Here is a 27,749-nt window from a genome sequence, read left to right on the forward strand (position 1 = left end):
TAGAATCACAGGGGCACCATACCAAGGAACAGTAACAAGACAGTGGCGGTTGGGCTTACTCATGACAGTCTTCCGGTCAATCACCACACAGTTCCAGGTCCCCAGACACAGCACTACAGTGGACTCATCATCTCAACAGCGGTCCTACCTCTCATGCAGGGAATACTGGGAAGCCATTGAAAAGGGGTCTCTCAGTTCTGGACACTTTACTAAAGAAGAAAAAGTGTTCAGCAATGCATTTTTTACTATAAAAATAAACACACACACACACACACACACACACACACACACACACACACACACACACCCCTCACAGCAATCTGCCCTAGAAATCAAGAGTAAGTCATAGCCAGCGTGGGATTTACTGTTCTTTCTCAGCCTTTGCACCTCTGCTTTTGGGATCGAATAGATGTCTCCAGGGGAATGAGGAGTAAAACATATCGCCTCTAGGACAACTTGGTCAGGCATCACCTACACACCAGGGATCCAGTTCTCTGGCCTTTCTCAGCTGTACTAAAGCCAGAGAATCTTCCAGACTGTTCCCATGCCAATCACACTTGGCCTCTAAGCCTAGACTCCTGGGACTAGGCACTGAGATCCAAGAGCCTCCTCAGCTTCTCTTCCTGAGTGTCTCACAGGTACCTAGCCCAAACTCCTCTCCTCTTACTCCTCTAGCAGCCTTCCCATTCTGATATTCTAGCAGCAAAGGATATCCATTCTCTCAGAGACCTAAGCTGAAAAGATATGTCCTGGATACCCCATTTCATCCATATCCCAACACAGCAAATGCTGATAAAGATCAGTGATCAGCTATAATCCCTCCATGGCCTCCTTATTTTTCATTCCTGTGATGATCACAGCTCAGGAATAAGTGCTGACTTCAGGGTCTTCAGAAACCACTACAGTGACTGCTTGGATGCTACTTAAACAGAGCAGTCAAAGTGTGCATCACGAGAGGCAGACAAACGGATGTCACAAGCCCTGTGATGAGGGATTGGGAGGACAAAGCCCCCTGTTTGATTACAAAGATTGAGCTCAACTTCATCACAATGACCCCCATACAGACTCATGAGAGATGGTCAATGACTACCTGTTCACTTCAGAGAAGTCCCCGGAGGCCAGGCTAGACTGAAGAGGCCAAGAAGGCCAAGAACTGGTGTGACTGAATTCTAGAATTGGATTAAGGAAAAAAATGTATATACAAAATTATTAGATCATTAATATAACTTTAGTACAAGTTATAAATGCATATGTGAACTATATCTTAATTACTTTCCTATTCCTATTGCTGTAATAAAACACCATAAGAAAAGTAATTTATAAAAGAGTTTAATTTAGCTTATGGTTTCAGATGGTTAGAGTCCATGATGACGTAGTGCAGAAATAGCTGAGAGATCATATCTTTTTTTTTTTTTTTTTTTTTTTTTTGGTTTTTTTCGAGACAGGGTTTCTCTGTGTAGCTTTGCGCCTTTCCTGGAACTCGCTTTGGAGACCAGGCTGGCCTCGAACTCACAGAGATCCGCCTGGCTCTGCCTCCCGAGTGCTGGGATTAAAGGCGTGCGCCACCACCGCCCGGCCTTTATTATGTATACAGTGTTCTGTCTGCATGTATGCCTGTAGGCCAGAAGAGGGCACCAGATCTCATTACAGATGGTTGTGAGGCACCATGTGGGTGCTGGGAATTGAACTGAGGACCTCTGGAAGAACAGTCAGTGCTCTTAACCTCTGAGCCATCTCTCCAGCCCGAGAGATCATATCTTGATCACAATCACAAGGCAGAGGGCATTGGGAATCTTTTGAAACCCCAAAGCCCACCCTCCAGGGACACATTCCTCCAACAAAGCTACATCTCTTGGTCCTTACTAAACAGTTCTACCAAGTGAAAACCATTGAGAAAAATTAAAAGGTAAATCACTGTTGTGGTCTGAGTGAGAATGGCTCCCATGGGCTCATAGATTTGAATAGGAGGAACTGTTTGGAAAGGATTAAAAAGTATGGCCTCACTGGAGGTGTGTCACTGGGAGTGGGCTTGGAGGTTTCAAAAGCCCATGCCATTCTGCATTAGCTCTCTTTACAACCTACTTGTGGATAAAGATGTAAGCTCTCAGCTACTGCTCCAGCACCATGCCTGCCTAGTTGCTGCCATATTCTCCACCATGATAGTCATGGACTCTAACCCTCTGCAACCATGAGGCCCAAATTAAATGTTTTCCTTTATAAGTTGCCTTGGCTATGGTGTTTTGTCACAGCAATAAAAAAGGAACTATGGCAGCAACAGACACTGATTTAGAAAAAATACAGTAAAAAATATGCATGTCCGATGTACTGTAAGCAGATTTCTTTTTTTTTTCCTCCAGTGCTGGGGACTGAAGTAGGCACTTGTGCATGCCAGACAAGTACTCTACCAATGAGCTCTACTTCCAAACCACAATGTTTTTAAACTCCAAAGTATAAGTGCAGTTTTTGTTGGTTGATTGGTTGGTTGGTTTGAGAGAGCATCTCACTGTGTAGCACTGGTTTGGAACTCAGAGAGATCCACCTGCTTCTGCCTCCCAAGTGCTGGGATTAAAGGTGTTGGCCACCAGGCCTGGCAAAAGTTTTTTTAAAAAAAGCTCTTTTAAAATTATTATTACTATTTGTTTGTTATTATTGTTAACAATTATTGTTGTTAATAATCTGGGAGAGAGACTTGAAAAAAATCTGATGAAAAGGTCCAATAAAAGGCTAATATCTGCCCCTACCATCAATCTCAGCATGTGTGAGAGAGACCCTGAGTTTTATTCCCTTGCACTGCCGGAAAAAAAAAAGAAAAGAAAAATAGAACAGAAGTCATAATTAACAAAATGGACCTAGTTAAAAATGGGTAAAAGAGGAGCTGGGAAGATGACTCAGTGGGTAAGAGCACTGGCTGCTCTTCCAGAAGATCCAGGTTTAATTCCCAGGGCCCACATGGCAGCTAATTTTGTCTGTAATTTTGTGAGCACCTGACATGCTAGTGGTGGCACTCATAAATATAAAGGCTCATAATTAACAAATTAAAATAAGTAAATCTTTTAAAAAAAAATAGGCATAAGACCTGATACTTTTCTGAAGAGGATATATATAGGCACATAAAAAAAGAACTTTTAAGGACTTCCTGATTTTGCAAAGGACCTGAGTTTAGTTCACAGCACCTATATGGCAACTCACAAATATCTTTTTTTTGTTTATTTTTTGTTTTTTGAGACAAGGTTTCCCTATGCAGCCTTGGCTGTCCTAGATCTTGCTCTGTAGACCAGATTGGCCTTGAGTTCATAGAGATCTGCCTGCCTCTGCCTCCTGAGTGCTGGGATTGAAGGTATAAAACCACCACAGCCCTGCTTCACAACCATCTTTATCTCCAGTTCAGGGAATCTGATGTCTTCTGGAACTGCAAACACCAGGCAGGGATGTGCTGCACATACATACATGTGGGTAAAACACTCATACATATGAAAATAAAAGCAAATCTTTTAAAAATGTGTCCTGTATCATATGCCATTATGCAACTACAAATTAAAATTAAAACAACAGGGGAGGGCGGTGAGATGGCTCAGTCTGTAAAAGCAGATGTTGTACAAGCCTGACAACCTGAGTTCTATTTCTGGAACTCATATGAAGGTGGAGAGAACTAACTCCACAAAGTTGTGTCCACTGACCTCCACATGCACATAGCACATGCCCCCCCATACATCATGTACATAATAATATAATAATTTTTTAATAGAGAAGTTGAATGTGGTGGCACATGTCTGTAATCCCACAGGAGAGAGAGGCGGGAGCATTACAAGTGGAAGCTATTTTTGGCTACACAGTGGTAACATTTCAAACAAAACAAAAACAAGCAAAAATGCAACAGTGAGATACCACCATACACTTACCACAATGCCAAAGTCCAAAATGCTAGTATACTACATGGAGTGAGGATGTGGGTCAACAGGAACACTCATTGCTGGCAGAAATACAAAATGATACAGCTGCAATAGAAGACACTGTGGCAATTTCTCATAAAACTAAAAAAGTATTTCTGTATGACCTCACAATGGTTATTTACTCAAAAGAATTGAAAAAAAAAATGTTCTCCTTCAGTAGGTGAATGGGCAAAGTGCAGTCTGTCCAGATGTGGGATATCACTCAGCCCATCCTCTGCAGACTCATGCTACAAAACACTGCAAGCTGAGTGGGCAGACTGCTCCTCTGCTCCCCTTTCTTCCCTCTTGCATCCTCATCCATCAGTAGCCAGTGCTAGAACCTGTCTCTAGGGCCTTCTCAGTGGGGGCATAAGAGGTTAACCCTTCTGAGCTAGTGGGTTTATATTCTGCAGCCTGTGACTGCCACAAATGTCAGGAATGGGTGTCAAAAGGGCTGATGAAGGTACATAAATTCCCCTTGCCCAGGGGCAGAAAAGGGTTCTTTGGTAATGTCAGAGTGACTATAGAGAACAGCAGTAAAGAACAAATGTGAATGCTCTTGACCTGAGAGGTGGAAGAGTATGGCTTAGTGAGGAGGGGATATCTGAGGTGAGATTGCGAAAAGGTGGCCTAAGCAACACATGGCTGGTGATGTCCTTCCCAGAGACAAGAAACAACAGGAACAGGTTCAGGGGAGAAAGTGAATTCTGTCTTGGACTCATTAAGTCTGAGATGCCTACAGATTTTCTAGGGATTGTAGGTAGGCTGGAAACAGGAGGTCCATGAAGTACAATGATAGGCAGGGCCCATGGCCCATCTACAGGCTCTATCACAGTCCATGTACAGGCTCTATTGCAGTCCATGTACAGGCTCTATTGCAGTCCATCTACAGGCTCTATTGCAGTCCATCGATAGGCTCTATTGCAGTCCATTGATAGGCTCTATTGCAGTCCATGTACAGGCTCTATTGCAGTCCATGTACAGGCTCTATTGGAGTCCATCGATAGGCTCTATTGCAGTCCATCGATAGGCTCTATTGCAGTCCATCGATAGGCTCTATTGTAGTCCATCGATAGGCTCTATTGCAGCCCATCGATAGGCTCTATTGCAGCCCATCGATAGGCTCTATTGCAGCCCATCGATAGGCTCTATTGCAGTCCATCTACAGGCTCTATTGCAGTCCATCGATGGGCTCTATTGCAGTCATCTACAGGCTCTATTGCAGTCCATCTACAGGCTCTATTGCAGCCCATCTACAGGCTCTATTGCAGTCCATCGATAGGCTCTATTGCAGTGATGCATGCTCATGGAAGAACATCGAATTAGAGCAAGTCTTCAGATGCTAAGCAGACATTTGTTTAGGTCCCCACTAGGAAGTCACACATCCATCAAAACTCACCCCCAAGGAAGTCTATGCCTTATCCAACTCTCATTAAGTGACATGACATGGTATCTGCCTCTCTGCTATGTGGGATGTAGGAGAGGAATACCTGTGGCAGCACTCCTGCTGGGCTACACCTGGCCTGACTCCAGAGAGTTAGCACCTACATGCTATGGGATGTCTTTCTATATGCTGTGAATATGTGTTGCTTCCATTGGTTGATAAACAAAGCTCTTTGGCCAATGGTGAGGCAGAATAAGGTTAGGCAGTACATTCAAACTGAAGACGGAGATAAAGAAGGGTAGAGTCAGAAGCTGCGAGCCACCATCAGGGGAAGCAAGATGTGAGAGAACAGGTAATGCCATGAAGCCATGTGGCAAAACATAGATTAATAGAAATGGGTTGAATTAAGTTATAAGAGCTAGCTAATAATGAGCCTGAGCCATAGGCCATACAGTTTGTAATTAATATAAGCTTCTGTGTGTTTACTTGGGATTGAGCGGCTGCAGGACCGGGTGGGACACAGGAAAACTTCCAGCTACATCTGGTGTTCCAATATGGGGCAAGAATTTCCACTTAAAACCAGAGAAGGCTTTAAAAAAAGGGTTCTAAAATGGAGCCAAGAGCAGCTTCCTAGTTTGTGTCTCTCATGCAGGCAGCGGCACAGAGACACTGTGGCATTTGAGCATGAGCACAGCATGGCAGATTTCCACCGTACAGAGAGGTGTCTCCAAGCCAGGTTTCTGGGCTGGGCTACACGCTGCTTGATGGAGGCATAGAACCACTACTTCCCAGAGTTGGAGGTGAGCATAGCTCTCAGAGATAGCAGTAAAAATACTCCCGCCATGTTGGGAAACCAAATAGGGTAGAGTCAACAGCCAAAGCTGCTGCCCAGCTTAGCAGTTTCAAATCTATCCTGGTCAGAAAAGGATTACAGATACACAATAAGACAGATTCAGATGGAATAAACCTCTAAATGGTTTACAATGTATGTAAAAATGTACATAGGCTTGGAAGAGAGAGGAAAATAAGTATAGGCAGTTATATAAAGAAATAAATAGGGCTGGAGAGATAGCTCAGAGGTTAAGAGCACTGACTGCTCTTCCAGAGGTCCTGAGTTCAATTCCCAGCAACCACATGGTGGCTCACAGCCATCTGTAATGAGATCTGGTGCCCTCTTCTGGCCTGCAGAAATACATGCAGACAGAACATTGTATGCATAATAAATAAATAAATCTTTAAAAAAAGAAATAAAGTTTTAAAAAATAAAATCTTTAAAGAGACAATAAAAGTAATATAAAAGAAATAGCCATGTAAAGATGGAAAATACACAGAGAGCCTGGATTATGTATATTGTGTTTTCTTTGAATTTTTTTATTTTTAATGAGCTAACTGCAGAAAGACATTTAATTATAAAGGCTACTAAATTAAACCAACATATATATTTTAAAGGTATCTTGACTTCAAAATTTGAGTCTAAGGATATGTTGCTTTGGAAAAGAGGGTCTGCTTTTGTTTCCACAGAGAATGAGAAGCAGTGGATTCCTTCCAGGTTAATATGGTTCCATCAAGGAAGACCCCCTGAGGTCTCCAATTGGATCTATGGCCTAGATGATCCAACATCCAGAACAGCTTCAAGACAACTGGCTGAGATGACACAGCTTCACAAACTAGACCTCAAGACTTGACCATAGGCCGGGCAGTGGTGGCGCACATCTTTAATCCCAGCACTTGGGAAGCAGAGGCAGGTGGATCTCTGGAAGTCCAAGGCCAACCTGGGCTACAGAGTGAGTTCCAGGAAAGGCACAAAGCTACACAGAGAAACCCTGTCTCAAAAAAACCAAAAAAAAAAAAAAAAGACTTGACCATAATTCTAAATTTTCTCAGGATCCCCATAAGATTGCCAGTGCCCCCAATCAGCAGGAAGTATTATGAAAAGCTATGCCCAAATTCCGAAAATACTGTTTATAAATGTTTATTTTTATTTAAAGGGGGTTGATTATAAATGCAATTTCTTTATAAAGAAGAAAAGGGGATACAGATATGATAAGATAGTCCTTAGAGACTGGATCCCCCTGCAGCTAGAAAGGCTAGATTCATTCTTAAGGTGCCTCTGAGTCTTTTTTCCATGAATTTGAGTGAACCCACACCTGGGCTGTGACACATATCTGTGGTCTCCTAAGGACCACAGTACCAAAGAGGGTAGCAGTACTAAAGAAGGATCTTGAACAAGCTGAGCAAGGGAAGAACGTGGCTAGCTTGACAGCAAAGGCCCCTCCCTATCCTCTAGAGAAAGTGCTTGGAACTCCAGCTTTGGGTCAAGGTGAAGAAGAGTTACTCTGACCTTATCCTCACCTTGTTCTATGTTCCTCACAGCTCTACAGTGTCTGCCTTGATTTACAAGTAGTGAATCTCTGTTGTTTCTGAGCCACCCAGTCTGCAAAGTCTGACGCAGCAACAGAAAGGCACACAGAGAGATGCCTAGCACCTACACTGCGTACACCTGCACACTGAGCTAAATAAGGAAGCCAAATGGTACCTGGTGTGTTACTAAAAGTGTTTGAGCAGAGTGTGGTGGTACACACCTTTAATCCCAACAAAGGCAGATGGAATCCCTATGGGTTCCAGATCAGCCTGGTCTACATAGTGAGTTCCAGAACAGCCGGGGTTATGTAGAGAGACCCTGTCTCAAACAAACAAACAAAACAAAAAGATCCACCACCAACAACAACAAAAAAAATATAACAATCAAGCAAATACACAAACAAAACTGTTTGACCTCAGGACACTATGAAGGCTCCTTGGCTCCCAACCCCAGCCACAGTCAGACTCAGTAGCAGATGTGTGTGTGTGAAGAACCTGAAATAAGCTAGCACTGTCACAAGGGGCATGTTTTTACAAGTTAAATTTGGTTTCTTCCATAGTTTTCATCACAAGAGACAAACACACAAATTAAAAAAGTGTTTTTATTTTAAATCAAAGTACCAAGCAGATACTTACTTAACAACATACAAAGTAGAACTCAAAGAACTCAAACTTGCCCTTCCCTGCATGCCTCCTGGGCAGGCGTGGAAAGGAGCTTGCACCCTCTGCAAAACCAAATCCTGTCCTATTTCCTCAGAAAACAAAACTGAAAGCAGCCACAAGCACCCATGTTTGCATGTGAAGGGGAAGACTTTCCTTCCTGGATCCTGAATGGCCCAATGGGCAGGGAACACAGCAACAGAGGAGTCAGTAGGAACCACAAGAGGCAGGTGCAAATAAGTGGTGGGGCAATGATCACACTTCCTCCCCAAGAACTGCAAGTTCCATGCAGATGGGACTACTGGGCCTTCTCTGTCCTGCAGAACCCTCCCCGGCCTGCCAGGAACAGCCTTGGAGGGTGAGCTTATGGACAGCCTCTGGGGACAGTGGGAATGCATGGTGTGAACTAATTCTGAAGCTGATTTGAGGATTATTCTTGTATGTCTCTGAAATGAACTTCACCTTCCACCAGTACCTCCATGCTCTAAGGGGCAAGGGCTAAAAGGTTTCAACCTTGCTCTTATGAAGAAAGGAAACTGGCCCACATCCCAAAAAGCAGATGGCACCTGGGACTTGTGCCAAGGAAAGGCTCTTGGTTCCCAGGGCAAGAAGGTTTTATTTGTGATGCTTATACAGTCTTAGCTTGTAGAGCAGGGACTTCTGGGCAGTACCCACCCTGCTGGTCCTCCCAATGCCTCTAGAGTCACACAGCTGCATTTAACAGGACTTGTAACTCAAGCAAAGTAAGTTTTCAAAAAGGAGTATATACATAAACAGGTAAACATCTGCCAAAACCAGTCGATTCATGACCACAGTGAACAATGATGTAACAGAAGGAAAACAAGAGCTAGAACCTCAGTAGCTTGACACGGTGTGAGAGTAGGGGCAGGCAAGGTCCCAGTCTCCGCAAAGGTGAAGGGATCTGTGCACTCAAGGGGATGGATGGATGGACAAAAAGTTAACCAGTTCCCTTCAAAGCAGATAAATGGGACAGTGGTCCCTTCCTGCTGTGGGGCCCTTGAAAGGAAAGCCTTCAGTTGACAGAACAGGAAGTTTAAGAGGCACCTTAGGACTATCCCAGGACATACCTTACCAAGAGGCCAAAACTCTGTTCCCTGAATTGTTTGGCTCCAAGGACTCTGGCCTAGAGGATAGCCCCCTGCATGGACCCAACGAGACCTATAAAAACTGCCTGCAGACAGCCTTCCATGGAACATTCTGGATCCTATCTCCCAGCTGACTGACCCTCCAACTCTAAACAGCCTTCTCACACACCCTGGGGCTCTCAGGATAGAGACACTGAGTATTGGCCAGAAAGGCCCTGCTCTACCTCCAGGGAAAATTTAGGGGTGCTACTGTAGGGGACTATAAGAGCAGGCTGCACATAGGGAGTCATTTGAGCTACCCCAAATCTCAGGCATACCTCCATACAAATCCTCCAGAGCTTTCTCAGGGAAAGACACTACCTAAGACCTCTAGCACCTGGCTAGGTGTATGTATAGGTGCTCTGGGTCCCTCCCAGAACTGACTCAGGAGCCTAGGCACTCAGCATTGTTTTGGTTGAAAACACTATAAATTTAATTTTTCCTAGAAGCCTACTAAGCAATTTACTTAAAAACACCTGCAGCCCATGTGCAAAGGGGTCTAGAACACACCAGGTCCATGAAATCCCTTCACCACCTGAATGCCTGTGGGATAAGGAGGGTCTTCACTGGGGTCTGCACTCAGCCCCAGGGCATGTTCCCACAGTGAAGGAACATGGACACTGGCCATACTGAACCTACAGAGAACTGTGGGAAGAGACCAAATCCATAGGATCTATGGCTTCCACACTCAGGCATGCTGCCCAAGACATGTGTCAATAATGACCCAGCAGGCTCAGCCCCATTGGGGTGCAGGCACTAGGACTTGTGATCAGTTGGGCTCTGGTGCTGGCTCTGCAGCTGTGCCAGAAGCACCCAGGCCTTCTCCTGGTCACTGACCCCCTGGTTCCTGCTCAAGGCCCAATGTGTAAACAGGATTAATAAGCAACAGATGGAAAAGAGTATTTCCCACGAAAAAAGGGGAGGAAGTTTAGAAGCTGAAGACTGATTTTCCAGGTTGCTGGCATCATTCTGCCCCCTTTTCTTCTCTTGATTCATCCGGCAATCCTCTCTTTGGTTCAGCCCATCAGACCTGCCTGTGCTGAGCCAGTCCTGTGGCCTGTGTCTGTAGTGGCCTCTGCCTGCAGTGGCCTGAGGAGAGGCAGCCAGCCAAACTTGGAAGGATCTTACCCTCCCTGCCAGCTACTTATGCTCATGGTCATCTGCTACAGCAGCCACCTCAATAGTGGCTGTGTGTTCCTCAGGTCCAGTAGCAGCTGCTGTGGGCACTGTCATGATGGTGCTGCCTGCAGGTGATGCCTGGGCCACATTCTGCAGGGTGGGTCCGAGACCAGGCAGAGTGAGCAGCTGCAGTGGACTGACCACCTTTAGTACTGTACTGCCATCCTGCATGGCAGCTGTGCTCAGAACTGTGAGGCTGGATGTGTCCGGATGGATCTCTACCGTGCTGGGGAAAGTAGAGCCAGAGGAGGCCAGGACTGTGTAGCCCCCAAGCAGTGGGGAGGCTGGTGAACTGGCTGGGGCAGCTTGAGGAGAACCCTTACCCAGGACAGTGGAGGGCAGTGTAGACACCACTTTGCTAAGTGGCATACTGGTCAGCTGGGACACAGGCATTCCTGGACCAAGAGCAATCTGTGCAGACTGTGTAAGCACCTGGGAAGCCACAGCAGCTGGTCCAGATGTAGCTCGTGCAAGACGGGGCCGCTTCATAGGGGATGGCAGGGAGACTGGTGTCAACGTCATGAGCACATTGCTGAGGTGCTGGGACTTGTGCTTCAGCTCCTTGGCACGGCGACGGTGCTCATCACACTGTTGTTCCAGGGCTGCAGGAGATACACAGCGTCACCACAGAGAACAGAGATGGAGGCAGATGGTGTTCCCACAGGGACAATGCAGACATATACAGTCAGTGAGCAGATCATAAACCAACAGCAACCTGAATGAATGAAGGGCTGCTTGCCAAAGGAAAGGTTAGTAGCAGTAGGTCCCTTAATGGCCCTCAGGATGACCCAAGAGCACAGTTCCAAAGGGAAGTTTTTTAGGCCAAACATTCCCCTCAGCATCAAAGTGTTCCATTCAGTTTCACATGAAAGTTGTTGTTAGGCAAGAGCAAAGAAGTAAAAGGCTTATTTGCACACACACACACACACACACACACACAAAGACAGACAGACAGACAGACAGACACACACTCAGAGTCACATGCAGGGCATACATTTAAGTAAAAACACCAGGGAAAACTTATTACTAATATACAAACACCACAGGACAATCCAGCTCTGGTTGGAGCAGGTGATTTTTTCCATTCCCTTGTCATATTCCTTTAAATTAAAAAACTTGGTTCATCACAAAAAGGTCAGTAAAGAGTGACCTATCCTTTCTGTACTGGCAAGTCTGGCCACGGCCACTGGAGTTTCACTGACTTTTCCATGTACGATGCCTGTGTTCTTCTGACTTCTTGGTCTTCACATGAAAAGCTCACCTATGTGGCTGTGACTGAAGTATGTGGACACATGACTAGAGAGGTGAGCCTATGGGCTCCCCACACCCCACACTGCTGCTGGGCATACCTGCCAGGTCCCGGGCATACTGTTCCCGAGAGCGGTCCATTTGACATTTATGGCTGGCCAGCACCTTCTTCACAAGATCCAGCATGCCAAAGTTTTGCACGATGTTGTTGAGGAGGACAGCATCTTAAAGGGACAATGCCAACACTTAGTAAAAATCTGGGCCCCTCCCAGAGTTCCTGAACTCCAGTGCTGGGCTGACTCCTGAGGGACCAGCCAGTGGGAGGAGCCAGCTCCACTGAAGTTTAGGATGTATACCAAAAGACTCTCCCACTGACAGCTCCCCTCAGCACAGTAGGGTCCTGTGTTCAGGTTCAGCTTTCATCCCAGCTACATGGCAAGACCTAGGGATAACAGGAGGGAGAATCAGGCCCCTTTACCTCGGAGCTGCAGGGGTGGGTCCTGCACTCGCTGCTGCAGGCCTTTCATGGTTTCCTCCAGTTCCTGTTGGAATTCCTGTATGACCTCATCCAGTAAGCCCGCATCCTTCAGTCCCCGCCAGAATGCAAATGTGTCATCTATGATGGAAAAAGAGTCAGATAGGCAGGAGATAAATCGATGTATGGAGTAACTGACAATAGGAAGTAGTAAAGGACATCACCTTAGGAGGCCAGCACATGAAGCACTGAGTTCCATATTACAGCCCATATGTCTAGTGGGTCAGTGGTTGGATCCCGAGCTCAGCCAGGATCAGATCATTGGTAGATAGTTCCTGCCATGGGCCCACCTGTATTCCCAAGAAGCTGGGGGAATATACCTCCAATGGCTGTGGTCCAGTCACCAGGGTCCTCACAGGTCTCTATGGTGATGGTAGCAGGTGAGCCATTCACTGCAGATAAGGCAGAGCTGTGGGTGAGTGTTGCTCTATATTACAGCCCCCAGAACTAAAGTCCGGATGATCCTTCCAAGGCTACATCTGAATCCTTCTTCCCCACCCATTTTCACAGAACTGAGAAGCACAATACACTAGTACTAGTCAAAGTACTCTCTACTTCATAGTGAGTTTATTTTTAATCACAGATGTCTTTAAACACACAAAGAAAGAAGAGCCTCTGAGCCATCATCCAACTTCAGCAGCTCCCAACATTCTGCTCCTCTGGTTCTATGTGCAAGCCTCTGTGACTAAGCCTTGGAAAACTGGCAGTGGAACTCTCTGCCCACCTTGTTTTCCTCTCCTTGTCCTATGGGTCACCTTTACCTCTTGTCTAAATTTTACTGATGCCATAGCAATCTTAGAACTCATCATATTTACAATTTTTTTAATATTAAAAGAGACAGACTATCCACTCTAGTATATCCCCAAGTTCATATCTGGCACCTACAAATCCAACTGTCCACATAGTTTACACTTGGAAGTTCTGGAGTTTCTGACCATGGCTTCATGCACACACCTATCTCAGAGGCAGACTCAGAAACAGACATATATTTCAGAAGATATGGAATTGTTGAGGAGGACAGCATCTTAAAAGGATAATGCCAACACTTAGTAAAAATTTGGGCCCCTTCCAGAGTTCCTGAAGGGACCAGCCAGTAGGAGGAGCCAGCTCCACAGAAGTTTAGGATGCATGCCAAAAGACTCTCCCACTGACAGCTTTCCTCAGCACAGTAGGGTTACCAATGTTGTAATGCTTGTGAGTCCTGTATGCCTGGAATCAACTAAACAGGAATACCTCCCCCTGGCTATACAATATTCAAGCCAAAGGCTCATAAAAATTCTAAGCTAAAGAAACCAAATCACCAGAAGAGCTAAATCCTAACCTCAGTTCTGCTTTTCCCAGGAATCACAGTCTTGCTTAGGGGGCTCAGAAAGCCCACTTGCTCTGTCAGGAGATGGCACTAGTGGTTCCTATTTGTCCTGGCCTGTCACCTACAACCAATGTTCTTTCTTCAGGAACTGCTATTTATTGGCTATTTACTTTAAAAGATATATATATAGGCATGAGACCTACAAAATAATCCCATGAAATTGGCATTCTGGCTGGTTACCATCTCACTAAGGCTTGCAGGAATAAGCTAATAGGTGTTCTTCCTGTTATGATGTGGTTACACACTGATAAACACACCATCAGTTGGAAACACTACAAACCCCATAGTTCAGCCAACTCTAAGTGTACTTAAAACACCTCACTAGCCTCTGTTGGGCTGTGACTAACTTTAATAAGGCAGGCCAAGGCAGCCACCAAGACCTGGACCACTCACTCTCCACATTGCCTTTCATTCTGATGTGTCCCCAGAAGAGCTCTGTCCTGACCTCCTAGTATACCTGGCGCTTTGAGTCCAGAAAGGAGCTAAGCAATAGACACCCTCAAATCATGGTAAACCATAAACATGGACTGAGGAAAGAGCTGACAAAGGTCAGTCCCTATGACCCTGGGTGTCCCTGGGTTTCTCAAGAGAATTCAGTACTATCAAAAGAGCTGAATCCTAACCCTGACTCTGCCTAATCTTGACCAACCAGTCTGCAAGAAGCACTCTGAAAAGAAAATGGGACAGAACTCATAGGGCCTCACTCTCTTCCCCCACCCCCAGATGAGGCTCTTCAGTTGGTCTGGTTAAACAGCAGGGGCATACATAGTTGATCACACGGAAGCACGTGCCAGCTTAACATTGTAGAACGACAGCTTAGGGCGGTCAGTGACACTGACAGAAAGATAACACAGACCAATTTCACAATAAGGAGCTCAGGACCCAACTTCATTCTCACCTCAGTTTTCAAAATACCTCACTCAGAACTGGATAGAGTTCTAGAAAACTGCCAGGTGGTGGTGGCACACACCTTTATTAATCCCAGCACTCAGGAAGCAGAGGCAGGTGAATCTCTGTGAGTTCAAGGCCAGCCTGGACTACAAAGCTAGTTCTAGGATGATCAGGGCTATACAAAGAAACCTTGTCTTGAAAAACCAAATTGAATGAATGAATGAATGAATGAATGAATGAATAAAAAGAAAGAAAAGAGTCAATCTTTCTACAGCTCTGAAGGATGGATATCTGTGGTGATATATTGTGTACCCTAATAAATTTGCCTGAAGATCAGAGAACAGAACAAGCCACTAGATTAAACATAGATACCAGGCAGTGGTGGCACATACCTTTAATCCCAATACTTGGGAGTCACATGCCTTTAATCCCAGCACTAAAAAGGAAGTGATATGGTGGGTGGAGAAAGGTATATAAGGCATGAAGGGACAGGAACTAAAGTCTTTTTGGCTGAGGAACCCTTTTTGGCTAGAGGCCTACCGGCTGAGGCTCTAGCAGGCTGAGGAATTGGTGAGTTAAGAGGTGGCCTGCTCTGCTTCTCTGATCTTTCAACTTTCACCCTGATATCTGGCTCTGGGTTTTTATTAAAAGACCATTTTAACATTCGAACAACAGATATTAACAGAGAAGAATATCCTAAATTGTCACCCAAAATCCAAATATCAGGAAAGACCTGCATCCAGATACCAATAAAACGTCTGAAAAGTCACCAAGCACCAAGGAAAATGTATCTCTACTTTAGGCAGGCCTTGAGTGATCGACAGCAGGCCTAGGGACACAGGTTATTCTTAACCATTCTTTATATCCTCTCTATATGTGAATTACTATCTTAAATGAAAATGACTGAAGATGCTTTAAAATTCCCCATTAGCAGCCAGGCAGTGGTGGTGCACGCCTTTATTAATCCTAGCACTCTATGAATTTAAAGCCAGCCTGGTTTACAGAGTGAGTTCCAGAACAGCCAAGGCTGCATATAGAAACCTTGTCTTGAAAAACAAACAAAACAAGCAAACAAACAAACAAAAGATCCCTCATTAGCAAACCCAACAAATCCCCAGATATGCTTCTAGAAAGAATACATGGAAGAAGGCTGACTCAACATTGTAGAGCCCTGTGGAAGGAGTGTTCTTGGAGAACAGACAAGGTACATGGCACCCAGTGAGGGCTGGTTAGGACAGCTGCAATGACCTGCAAGACTGGCAGCCTCTTGTACCTACCATCAGCTGCGGCTGGTGTGAGTGGGATGTACTCTGTGGATGTGGGGCTGTTCAGGGACACACGGGCCCCTGAGAGGTCAATCTTTGTGCTGCGACAGGTATTAGAGCAGACTTTGTCATGCTGGTAGAAATCTAGCTCCCCAGAGTCCATGATCTTCCTGTGGAGAAGCCAGAGCAGTCCAGGTGAGACCTAACTGAGAATACCTCATCTACCACTGTGACTTCGACTGTCCAACTGCAGGGCATAGGTTCCAGCAGAGGTGCCAACTAAGGCTAGGCTCCTCTGAGGTAGGAGATGGGCTGCAATTTTCACTATGCAGAAAGCTCAAATACAAGTACAGTACAGGTGGCACAGCCACCTCAAGTCACCTACACAGCGTTCTGTCCATAGGAAGGAAATGAAGGCACTTGTGGTGATATTGTGTTCCCCAATATATCGTGCACCCTAATAAACTTATCTGGTGTCAGAGAACAGAACAGCCACTAGATATAGAGGCCAGAAAATGGTGGCACATACACCTTTAATCCTAGCATTCCAGGGGCAGAGATCCATCAAGATCTCTGTGAGTTCAAAGCCACACTGGAAACCGCCAGGCATGGTGACACACACCTTTAATCCCAGGAAGTGATGGCAAGAAGCAGAAAGGTATATAAGGTGTGAGGACCAGGCTCTAGAGCCTGGTTAAGCTTTTAGGCTTTTAGCAGCAGTTCAGCTGAGATTCATTCTAGATGACAACTCAGAGGCTTCCAGTCTGAGGAAACAGGATCAGCTGAAGAACTGGCCAGGTGAGGTTAGCTGTGGCCTGTTCTGTTTCTCTGATCTTTCAGCGTTCACCCCAATACCTGGCTCCAGGTTTGTTTTTATTAGTAAGACCTTATAAGATTCGTGCTACAGGCACTGGCTAGCAAGTACCCATACTGTGATGGTGGACCTAGGGGCAGACCCACAGCTAACAAAGGTGGTGAGCAACTCAGTCCTGAGGCAGGGAATTAAGAATCATTTCCAGGGGAAGCTTTGCTTTTTGGAAGGACAGGGAAGGAATTCCTCAAAAAACAATTTCTAAGGCTACAGTCACTTATTCTCACCTACCAGGGGCTTCCCTTCTAAGTACTCCCTCTGGCCTCTTTGAGGTCTTGAATCAAAATTCAACCAATCTCAGCCAGACTACCATAACCCATAAACATAAGGCCAGAGGCTCTAGTTTCACTCAGCCTATGGGCAGTGGTGGCCTCAGGCAATCCTAACACACTTCTCTCAGCCTGTGGTCTCAATAGCTATCCCATCAGACATATTGTAGAAAACAGAGGGTTTCTCAGAGGTATAAGGCTGAGAGCTATGAGAAAGCATCCAGAGTTGACTACTCTGACACAAAACAGTGTACCTTAGGGAGTGCTTAGGAAGTGAGGTAGCTGATTGATGGAACACCCCCTAGGAGAGCTTGCCAGTCTCCAGATACACAGAAACGAGTATGGCTCTTAGGTCATAAAGTATGTAAGCCTGGCATGTCCTAAGTACCTGTGTACTTCACAAGGGACTTTCATAAAAAGTAATAAAAAAGACAGAAGGGTCCCAAAAAGCACTGTCAAAAAAATTAAACTTAAATGTCTATGTAAAAACACCAGGTTATAGCCTTAATTTTTAATAGTAATACATTCAAAATATACATCCACACCACCACCACCAAGAAAAGAATTAGTGGAAATTAAAATAAAACTCATATAATTCATCTTCAAAGATCCAAAACCAAATGAAAAAGCAATGGCTGTGAACCCCATCCCTTCCCTCCCATCATCTCAAGCTGGTCAGATGCCCACCTGAGCATGATGCCATTCATCCGGATGGCTCTCTTCCAATCCTTCAAGGTAGATTTCCCTGCCAGGTGCACAAACTCCTTTGGGCTGATCACATGTTCATCATACTAGAAAGAAACACAGAAGTACAGGACCTTTTCAGACTGACACAGGCCTGGAGAAACTGTAGCACAGCCCATTCTCCCTTCCAACTCCAGCCTTCACCAGGGGTTCACAGGAAGGAATGACATGGCTCTACCAGTCACAGGCCTCAGTATAGAACACTCTGATACAGTGCTTCATTGGAATATGCCCCAGTAGCCAGTGGCCAGGGTGAAGGCTAGCTCTTTACCTGATACTTAGCATGCTGTAGCCCCACAAAAGTGTACATGTGCCAGATGAGGGGACAGACCACAGCAGAGAAAGCTTCTGGTGTACTCTCCCACCAGAAAGGACACAACAAGTCACTTATTGATTATTCCTTAAGTGATATGCACCCATTATCACACCAGAAAAATGTGATATTAATCAAGACATAAGCAAATAGCCTGCCTATGATGTGAATGGCCCCTTGCCTAAGAAGCCACAGAAACATAAGATGCACCGTGCCCTGCCTTGCATAGTGCTCATACATATCCACCTCAAAGTCAAGAGAATTGCCCTCTTGATTCAACACTGTTCTGGGGCTTACTAGGGCAAAAAGCTTGAAAAAGTAAACATACTAATCAATGTCCTGAAGCAAACATCTACTAGAACTAAAGAATGAAAATAAAGCTCAGATGGACCAGTTGCAGGGCTCCAGAAACCACCTCTTTTCAGAATTCCGCTTCTTAAACATAGAGGACTTCTGCAGGTAGTATTGTCACAACTGTCATGATCAATCACAACTGCAATGGCCATCTGCTGACAGAAATGATGTGCCTAAATTCCCCAAGAACCAGTGCAGCTTTTGTAATCCAGAGCAACAGCAAAGAACTCTCTTCACATTGCTGATCAGGGCAGAACTGGAAGACTACTGTAGCACCCAGCATCTAGCCCTTCATTCTGCAATTACCTCTGTTCTTCTGACCTTGCCTTCCTGGCTTGATCCTGTTCAAGTCTGACACTTGGTTCTAGGAACCAATTCTATTTGTTACCCCTTTCCTTTCCTACCCTCATGTGGGATGGTGGCTATCTCTACTTCTTCTCTACATGTTCTATGCTGGGCCCCGAGTATATCATGGGTTGGCTATCAAAGCCCACCAACCACTGAGCACCACTGTGTAATTCCCCCTTTTTATTTATTTATTTATTTATTTTTTATTTTTGAGATAAGATCTTGCTATGTAGCCATGGCTGGCCTGGCAATTGCTATGTAATCCAGGCTGGTCTCAAACTCACAGCCATCCTCCTGCTTCAACCTCTCAAATGCTAGGATTACTATTAGCATTTGCCACCATGCCTGGCTACCCAACATTTCATTTCCATCAGTGCTGCCAGTTGACCATGAATCTGCCCTCATATCTCTTACCCTCCACTCCTCTTTGTATCCTACATTTCTGTTTGAGATCTCTTTTCCTCTGCATGAAACATATCCAGAGCATTCTTTGCAGAAGATATACTGATGACAATTTAGTTTTTCTTGAAAAATATCTATTTCATACTTATTTTCAGAAATAACTTTACAATCATCTCTCTTATCATAGGGAGAATCTTGCACTATGTAACCTCTGGCTTCTCCTGAGCAATCTTCCTCGCTCTCTAGCCATTTTTGTTTGGGGAACTTTTGTTTGTTTATTTGCTGAAGATATAGTCTCACTATGCAGTCCTGGCTGGAATTCTTTATGTAGACCAGGCTGACCTTGAACTCAGAATTCTGCCTGTCTCTGTTTCCTGAGTGTGTGCTAGGATTAAATATATGTACCATCATGCCTGGCCCTTGTTGTTTTGTATTGGGGATTGAAACCAGGGCCTTCACATGCTAGGCAACATCTCCAACTTTCAAGCCACATCTCCAACTTTCCAGCCATTTAAAAAATCTTCTTTGCCCCTATAATTCTAGTGCTTTACTGTGATGCCATCTATGGGACATTTATTTTTTATTTTGATATAATTAATCTTACAGAATAATTGCAAAGGTATTCCAGAAAATCTACTACACTTTCTTCAGAATCACAGCTATTTCACTTGGCCCTTCTGCACCACTGCCATCTACAAAGACATGTATATGCATGTGTTCTGGACTGGTGAGACCCTCGACTCCCTTCCTCCCTTTTTTTTTTTTTCTTCGAGACAGGGTTTCTCTGTGCAGCTCTGGCTGCCTTGGAACTTACTCTGTAGACCAGGCTGGCCTCGAATTCACAGAGATCTGCCTGCCTCTGCCTCCCAAGTGCTGGGACTAAAGGTGTTGGCTACCAACCCCCAGCAAGACCCTTGACCCTTGACCCCATAGTACATAGACACAGACTGCCTAGGAACAAGGTACTCTGACACAATCATGAAACAGTTTCCCAGATCAGGATCAGTACATTATTAGTGTCCACCTGCAGTCCATATTCAAATACACCAACTGTCCTGATTACAGCCTTTCTCCCTGTTTTGTCTTGATATAAGAATGACTACAAGGTTTATCATAGTCCTTCATAAAACCACCTCCCAACCTGCTTTTATCTTTCTTTACCTTTGCATTTCTGAAGCATACAGGTCAGGCTTTTGTTTTGTTTTTAATTTTACTTTATGTGTATACTGTTCTACCTGTATATATGTATGTGCGCCACATGTATGCCTGGTGCCTGAGGTCAGAAGAGAGCATAGGATCCCTGGAACTGGAGTTACAGGATGGTTATGAGCTGCTATGTGGATGCTAGAAACTGAACTTAGATATCTTAACTACTGAGTCATCTTTCCAACTTTGTTTTTTTGTTTTGTTTGAGGGTGGTGATCAAGACAGGTTTTCTCTGTGTAACAGCTCTGGCTGACTCACTTTGTAGACCAGGTTGGCCTCCAACTCAGAGTTCCACCTGCCTCTGCCTTGGAATGCTAGGATTAAAGGTGTGTGCCACCACTGCCCAGCTGGTTTTGCTGTTTTTTTTGTTTTTTGTTTTTTTTTTTAAAGATTTATTTATTTATTATGTATACAGTGAGTGTTCTGTCTGCAGGCCAGAAGAGGGCACCAGATCTCATTGTAGATGGTTGTGAGCCACCATGTGGTTGCTGGGAATTGAACTCAGGACCTCTGGAAGAACAGCCAGTGCTCTTAACCTCTGAGCCATCTCTCCAGCCCTGTTGTTTTGTTTTTAAAGCACCCACTCACTCTTTATTTTTATGACAAAGCTGTCCCTCCACACATCTGCTCTGCCCTCTGACCCTGGCATTTACTTCAAGTAAACATGCCAAATGGGGAAGAAAAGTGATGGGTCAGAGAACAGCACTTGAGGGTTAGGAGTCACCAAGTCTTTCACAAAGCAAACTTAAAAGCGACAATTTTGTCAAATGCCTCAGAGAGTTTCCACAGTGGAGAGGTGGTCCTTAATTGTAGATTTTCCTTTCAGGGTCTGATGGATTTTGGTACATGTGTCTAATGGCTGATCTTTTTTTTAAAATAAATTTATTTATTTTACACTCCAGCAGCAGTTGCCCTTCCCTCCTCTCCTCCCAGTTCCTCCCCTCCACCCTCCATCTGTTCCCCCTGCCAATCCACTATTCCTCCATTTCTGTTTAGGAAAGGGCAGGTCTCCCGTGAATGAATATCAACAACATGGGATATCAAGCTGCAGTAAGACTAAGCACCTCCTCATGATTTTGTATTTTTAAAGGCAGGGCTTCACTGTCTAGCTCTGGCTGGCTAAGAACTTGCTATGCAGGCCAAGCTGACCTGGAAACCACAGAGATTCACCTGTTTCTGTCTCCATGTGCTAGGATTAAAGGCAGGTACCATGATGCCTGGTCCTGAAGGTTAGGTATTTTATTATAGTTCTGTCTCCTAATTTGTGTTTGAAGTTTTTCTCAGGAGTAAAGTTAGGCTGTGAGTTTTGGGCAGGAATACCCATAGGTTCTATCAGTTCAGTGGTTGCCTACCCGAAGAATTCTAATCCATCTTGACAGTTGCTTATCCTAAAGTCAAGGATATAGACATTGGCCCCCTAGACAGGGAAGCATCTCAAAGCTTCTTCATGGCAGTCACATCACTTTGTGTTAGTGTAATCTAGAAGGGATGCTCTGACTGCTCCTCACTCCACTTCACAGCTAGATTTCCTAGTCCACCACTCCTTCCATATTCACTGGTAGACATTCTCATGAAAACGCCACTTCTCTCTCTGAACATACCTAACAGAAGTGTACTTAATGTAAGAAAAACTACATGAAATATGTTGTAATAAACTTTATTTCCCAGTCATTAAGCCATTGCTGAGGACTCAGTAGCCTCCTCATGCCCCTTTCTTCTTAACACTCTATCCCAACTTCTGCCTGTCTTTTCTTGCCGTACCTTTCACAAACTGTTCTACAGAGGAAAAGAAATTGTGTTGCATGTACACTATCCATATCCTACACTCTTTTGAACTCACTGTCAATACAAGTAAAGATCATGACTAGCTTCCTATTAGCACTGAGTTATATCTGTAGGAAAATTAACAGAAAAATGCAGGAGGACCCTTACTATTGTCCAAGGGATCACTGATGAATAGAATCAAAAGATCAGTAAGGAATTTTTCTGGTGTATGTGTGTATGTGTGTGTGTGTGTGTGTGTGTGTGTGTGTGTGTGTTTATACACATGTATGGAAACCATATGTGGTTTGAATGAGAATATCTACCATAGGCTAATATATTTGAAAACTTAGTCCCCAGTTGGTGGGACTATTTGGGAAGGATTGGAAGATCTGGCCTTGTTGGAGACAGTGTGTCACTGGGGGTGGGCTTTGATTTTTCAAAAAGTTCACACCATTCCACTCAGCTTTCTCTCTCTCTCTCTCTCTCTCTCTCTCTCTCTCTCTCTCTCTCTCTCTCTCCCTCTCTCTCTCTCTCTGCAGTATACCTGTAGTTCAGGATGTAAGTAAGTTCTTAGCTACTGTTCCAGTGCCATGCCTTCCTACCTGCTGCCATGTTCCCTACCATGATGACCACGGACTCTAACCCTCTAGAACTATGAGCTCCAATAAATTCTTTCTTTTATAAGTTGTTTTGATCATGGTGTCTCTTCACTGCAATAAAAAAGTAACTAAGATATTCACCAAACCTGGACCTCACCAATTTGGAAGACTAGCTAGTCAGCAAGTCCCACTGCCTCTGTCTCCATAGTGTTGGGAAGACAGTATACATCATGATGCTTTTGTTTGTTTTTGGTTTGGTTTTGTTTTTTTGAGACAGGGGTTCTCTGTGTAGCCCTGGCTGCCTTGGAACTCACTTTGTAGATGAGGCTGGCCTTGAACTCACAGAGGTCTGCCTGCCTTTGCCTCCTGAGTGCTGGGATTAAAGGTATGTGTCACCCCTGCCCAGCTAAAAGGGTTGTTTTCTTTGGGGAGGGGAATTTTAAAATTATAATTTAATTGCAACATTTCTCCATTCCCTTTCCTCCCTCTAAATCCTCCCAAATAGCCTTCCTTGCTCTCCTTCAAATCTACGGCCTCTTTTTCCACTAATTGTTATTTCATGCATATGTATATACATATATATTTCTAAATATAACCTGTTCAGTCCATATAATGTTACTGGTATGTATGTTTTCTTAACTGACTGTTTGGCACTGGACAACCAATTGGTGTGATCTTCCCTGGGGAAGACCACCTCTTCCACTCCCAGCTTCCTCAGGTGCCTACAGTTCTTTGTATAGGGTTGAGGCTTCATGGATTTTCTCCATCCAGTTTGGCATGCTCATCCCTGTTCAGCTAATATTTGAGCAGTCATGTTGGTGAGACTTTATGGGTGTAGCTTCTGATAATACTAGGAGACACAATCTCATAGCAAACTCGTTGAGGGTGCTAGGGATTTTAACTCAGATCCTCTTGCATGCATAGCAAGCCCTTTACTAACCGAGCCTTCTTCCTAGCACAAAGATGTTTTTATTTGTTCGTTTTTTTAGGTGGTACTAGAAATTGAATCTAGGGTCTTTTGGTTGCAGACAAGTTTTGTGTGTGTGTGTGTATGCTTCCATACATATGCATTGAGTTATATCCCCAGCCTGTAGTAAAGGAATTTAAGAAGAAATTTGCCTGCAATAACACCAGAGTTCAACATCCAGAATTCAAATGAAATAACTCAGCAACAGGGTAACCAATAAAAGAACATTTGCCAGCTCTTTGACAGAGATTGAACTTGCTAAGGATGATCAGCTAAAGGCTCGTAGGCCTTAGATCAGTGATTCTCAACGTGAGGGTTGAGACCCCTTTGGATATCAACTAACCCTTTCACAGGGGTTGTATTATCAGAAATCCTGCATATCAGACATTTACATTATGATTCATAACAGTAGCAAAATTACAGTTATAAAGTAGCAATGAAAATAATTTTATGATTGGGGGTCACCACAACATGAAGGACTGTATTAAAGGGGTTACAGCATTAGGAAGATTGAGAACCACTGTTTTAGATGCTTGTAGTTCATGAAAGGTTAAATCAAGATTTCCTTGTAAGGCATAGAATTTCCCTTCTGTCCCTTGATACAAATTTAAAAGCATCACGGCTTATGTCATAATCACATGGAGTCTGCTTTTTAACTTAGTATAAAACATTTATGCAATAAACTGAAAAGATAAGGGGAACCTTATCTTTTTTTTTTTTTTTTTTTTTTTTTTTTTTTTTTTTTTTTTTTTGGTTTTTCGAGACAGGGTTTCTCTGTGTAGCTTTGCGCCTTTCCTGGAACTCGCTTTGGAGACCAGGCTGGCCTCGAACTCACAGAGATCCACCTGGCTCTGCCTCCCAAGTGCTGGGATTAAAGGCGTGCGCCACCACCGCCCGGCGGGGAACCTTATCTTATTCATGTATTACTACTTATTTCTCTCTTGTCATGCTAGGATTAAACTCCAAGCCTTATACATGCTAAACAAGTGATCAGCCTGATGTTATTTATTTTAACATTAAATTATTCCAGATGGGAGCCTTTCTGTTCATCTGGGGATCATTCAGGTCTTTCAAAAGATGGACAGCAGTCTTGCCTCCTCAAGAAGTCTTCAGGCTCCTTCCTTGCAGACAGACATGTCATATTTTTCTCCTGCTTCTATCTGCCACTTTCTTGTATCTATGAACTGAGATTTGAATGAAGTTTTTGATTCTATCCTCCAATTCACTAATCATCACTTCAGCTACGTCTAATCTCTGAAACAAATCAATAAAATATTTAGTTTTAAATTTATTCATTTCTAGCTAATGTTTTTTTTGTTTTTTGTTTTTTGTTTTTTTTTTATTTTTTGAGACAGGGTTTTTCTGTGTAACTTTGCACCTTTCCTGGGACTCACTTGGTAGCCCAGGCTGGCCTCGAACTCAGAGATCCGCCTGGCTCTGCCTCCCGAGTGCTGGGATTAAAGGCGTGCGCCACCACCGCCCGGCTCTCTAGCTAATGTTTTTGTCAAATTTGCTCATGCTTTACACATATTCAGGCTTATCTTTTATTATTTGAGATGAATTTTAAATAATTATTTGGAGTTAAGGGATGGCTCAATTGGTAAAGTGCTTCCTGCATAAACATAAAGGATCTGTTTGGATCCCCAGCACCAACATAAAAATCCCGGTACAGTGGTTCATGTCTGGAATCCCAGTGATGAGATGATTCTGTTGCCCAATGTTTCTGCACATGCTCATCTAAGACACCTTGCTCCCTTGTGTCCAGTGCTTTGGTTTTCTTTTTCTGTGAGGTACTCCCCACCCCTTCCTGACTTAGAATTTTGTAGAAATTACATAAGGTAAATGGATTTCTTCAAAAAGGATTTTTCAACTATTTCTGTCAAATTGTGGGAGAAGTCAGCCTAGAAATTACTTAAAACCAAGCTATCCTCTGATGGAGGTTTTAACCATACTGTCACAGGTCAGTGTTCTAGAGAGCAAGCTTCTATTCTCATTGCTTAAATTGGGAGTGCCAGCATTCTGCTCAGGATGGGCAGAGGTGGGCTGATGTCATGAGTGTCATCAGTATCAATTTTAGAGACCAGCCCCTCTCTAAACACATGCTATGAAGAACCCCAGGTTTTACCTTTTTGTCTACAGCAGGCAAAACTTAGATAACTCATATCTTGGGCAAGAGCAAGACTCATCATTCTGTCTGGGCACTATACCACACTTTGACCCTGGGACTAATGACTTTTACTTGTTTTCTTGCAGAGGACCTAAATTCAATTCACAGCACCCACAATCATTCATAACTCCAGTTGCAGGGGATTTGATGTCCTCTTCTGGCCTCCTCAGTCACCAGGCATGCATGTGGTGCACATACATACATGCAAGCAAAACACTCACATATAAAACAGAATAAATTAAAAAATTCAAACCAGCTTTATGAATATACCTTAGTGTGAATTTTGGGCTGTTTCATTACAAAATGAGTTTAGGTACTAACCTACCATGGTGCCAGAAATAGAATACCTTTCCCACTCAATATCCCCTAGCTACTAAATGAGGTCTCTTCAGGGCATACCTCAGTCTGTCAAACAAAGCCATTTGCAACTCAGAGGCCATAGCTTCCACCATATACCTAACAAAAGTAAGTGTACTTAATATAAATAAGAAAAACAACTTGAAATAAACTGCCATAAACTTATCCTCCTTCAAATTAGGTATGTCTTCTTACCAACCTGTCTCTGTTACTTCACCTCAGCAGAAACTAAATTACTCTTGCTGGAGGCTTTTTCTCACTGTATTCATCATTCCTAGAGGTTATCTGCTGTGCCTCCTCTGTCTCCCCAGGCCCATGAGACTCAGCTTCCAGAGGAGTGTCCTGCATAGGACACTGCCACCCCCAACACCCAAGCAGGAGGAAGTGCAGGTAAAGGTGTGCGCCTCACCTGACCCTCACCTGAACACATTTCACATTGATGCCAGGGCACACAAACTTCCTCCAAATGAGGTTAGCTCTGCTGTCTCCGCAAGTGATGGGGTACACAATTTCAGCCTCTAAGTTCTCCCCCTCTTCAGCCATCTTCACTTCTCACAGACACATGGACAAGAAAAAGTAGAAAGAGAAAATCAGTTACAAACTTTCCAAAGCACTTCCTGCAAATGTGGAAAGCAGCTGCCAATCTGAAACCAAACTGAGACCCAAGAAGGCCTGAAACAGAGCCCAGAAGCAAGGTTCCCATCAAGCCCATGGAGAATTTCAGATGAATCAACAAAAAAGACTATTTATCAGTAACTATTAACTATTAACAATATTAATATAAGCTCATTAAACAATGGCCAATTGAAGAGCAATGTTAGAAGACAAAATCAAGCCATAGTTGAAACACTGCTAGGGAAACATGTCTTAGGCATCCCAATTCTTTAATCTGACTGACACAAGGCCGCATAGATAATAAATGAACACCTACAATCATCACTATAGACAAAGGAAACAGGGGGAGACAGTGGCAAGACAACAAAACACAAAAGAGGAGAAAGCTGCAAAATTTGAGATGACTCTTCTTTCTTTTCCCACCAGTGGCTGGTAGAAGTCGTTCTCATTTAAGATACAATGTGCCCCTCCCTCTTAAGAAGACCTGGGATCTGGTCTCTTATATGTTGGGGAACAGCCCAAACAAGGGCCTACTTAGCCCTTGCTGTTACCTCAATTGTGGGACTGTCCTGTCCTCAAAACCAACAGAGTAGGCAGAAGGCAGGCTTCCCACCTAATGCTGCTTCCCAGTCAATAGGGTTTCCTACCTAACACGGCTTCCTTGAGCTGTGAGGAGGCTGTAAAGGCTGCAGCAGCTGCAGCTGCTGCATTTTCTGTTTCCATGTTATCTTCTGTCAAGTCACCCCTGGTAGACAGAGAAAAAGAACATCAGAATCAGCAAGTGCACATTTTGTAGCCCCTGGCATA

General features: G+C 44.1%; 1 protein-coding gene across 4 annotated transcripts in view; it reads right to left on the reverse strand.

Moving 5' to 3' along the window:
- Positions 1–8,258: 8,258 nt before the first annotated feature.
- Positions 8,259–27,749, reverse strand: part of Gmeb2 (glucocorticoid modulatory element binding protein 2) — a 42,134-nt gene continuing 22,643 nt past the window's right edge. For 3 of the 4 annotated variants that reach the window (XM_052722547.1, XM_052722548.1, XM_052722549.1), the window contains exons 3-10: positions 27,590–27,687; positions 26,748–26,875; positions 17,794–17,897; positions 15,979–16,136; positions 12,762–12,833; positions 12,385–12,522; positions 12,008–12,130; positions 8,259–11,260 (exon numbers count right to left, since the gene is read on the reverse strand). In XM_052722547.1, the coding sequence (XP_052578507.1) occupies positions 10,620–11,260; positions 12,008–12,130; positions 12,385–12,522; positions 12,762–12,833; positions 15,979–16,136; positions 17,794–17,897; positions 26,748–26,875; positions 27,590–27,687 (1,462 nt within the window). In that variant the 3' untranslated portion in view covers positions 8,259–10,619. Of the gene's footprint in view, positions 11,261–12,007; positions 12,131–12,384; positions 12,523–12,761; positions 12,834–15,978; positions 16,137–17,793; positions 17,898–26,747; positions 26,876–27,589; positions 27,688–27,749 lie in introns of those variants that run through there. The other variant, XM_052722550.1, reaches the window with a different exon arrangement.

The sequence above is a fragment of the Peromyscus californicus genome, unplaced genomic scaffold (assembly GCF_007827085.1).
Source record: "Peromyscus californicus insignis strain IS unplaced genomic scaffold, ASM782708v3 Scaffold_7__1_contigs__length_154581171, whole genome shotgun sequence".
NCBI lineage: Eukaryota > Metazoa > Chordata > Mammalia > Rodentia > Cricetidae > Peromyscus > Peromyscus californicus.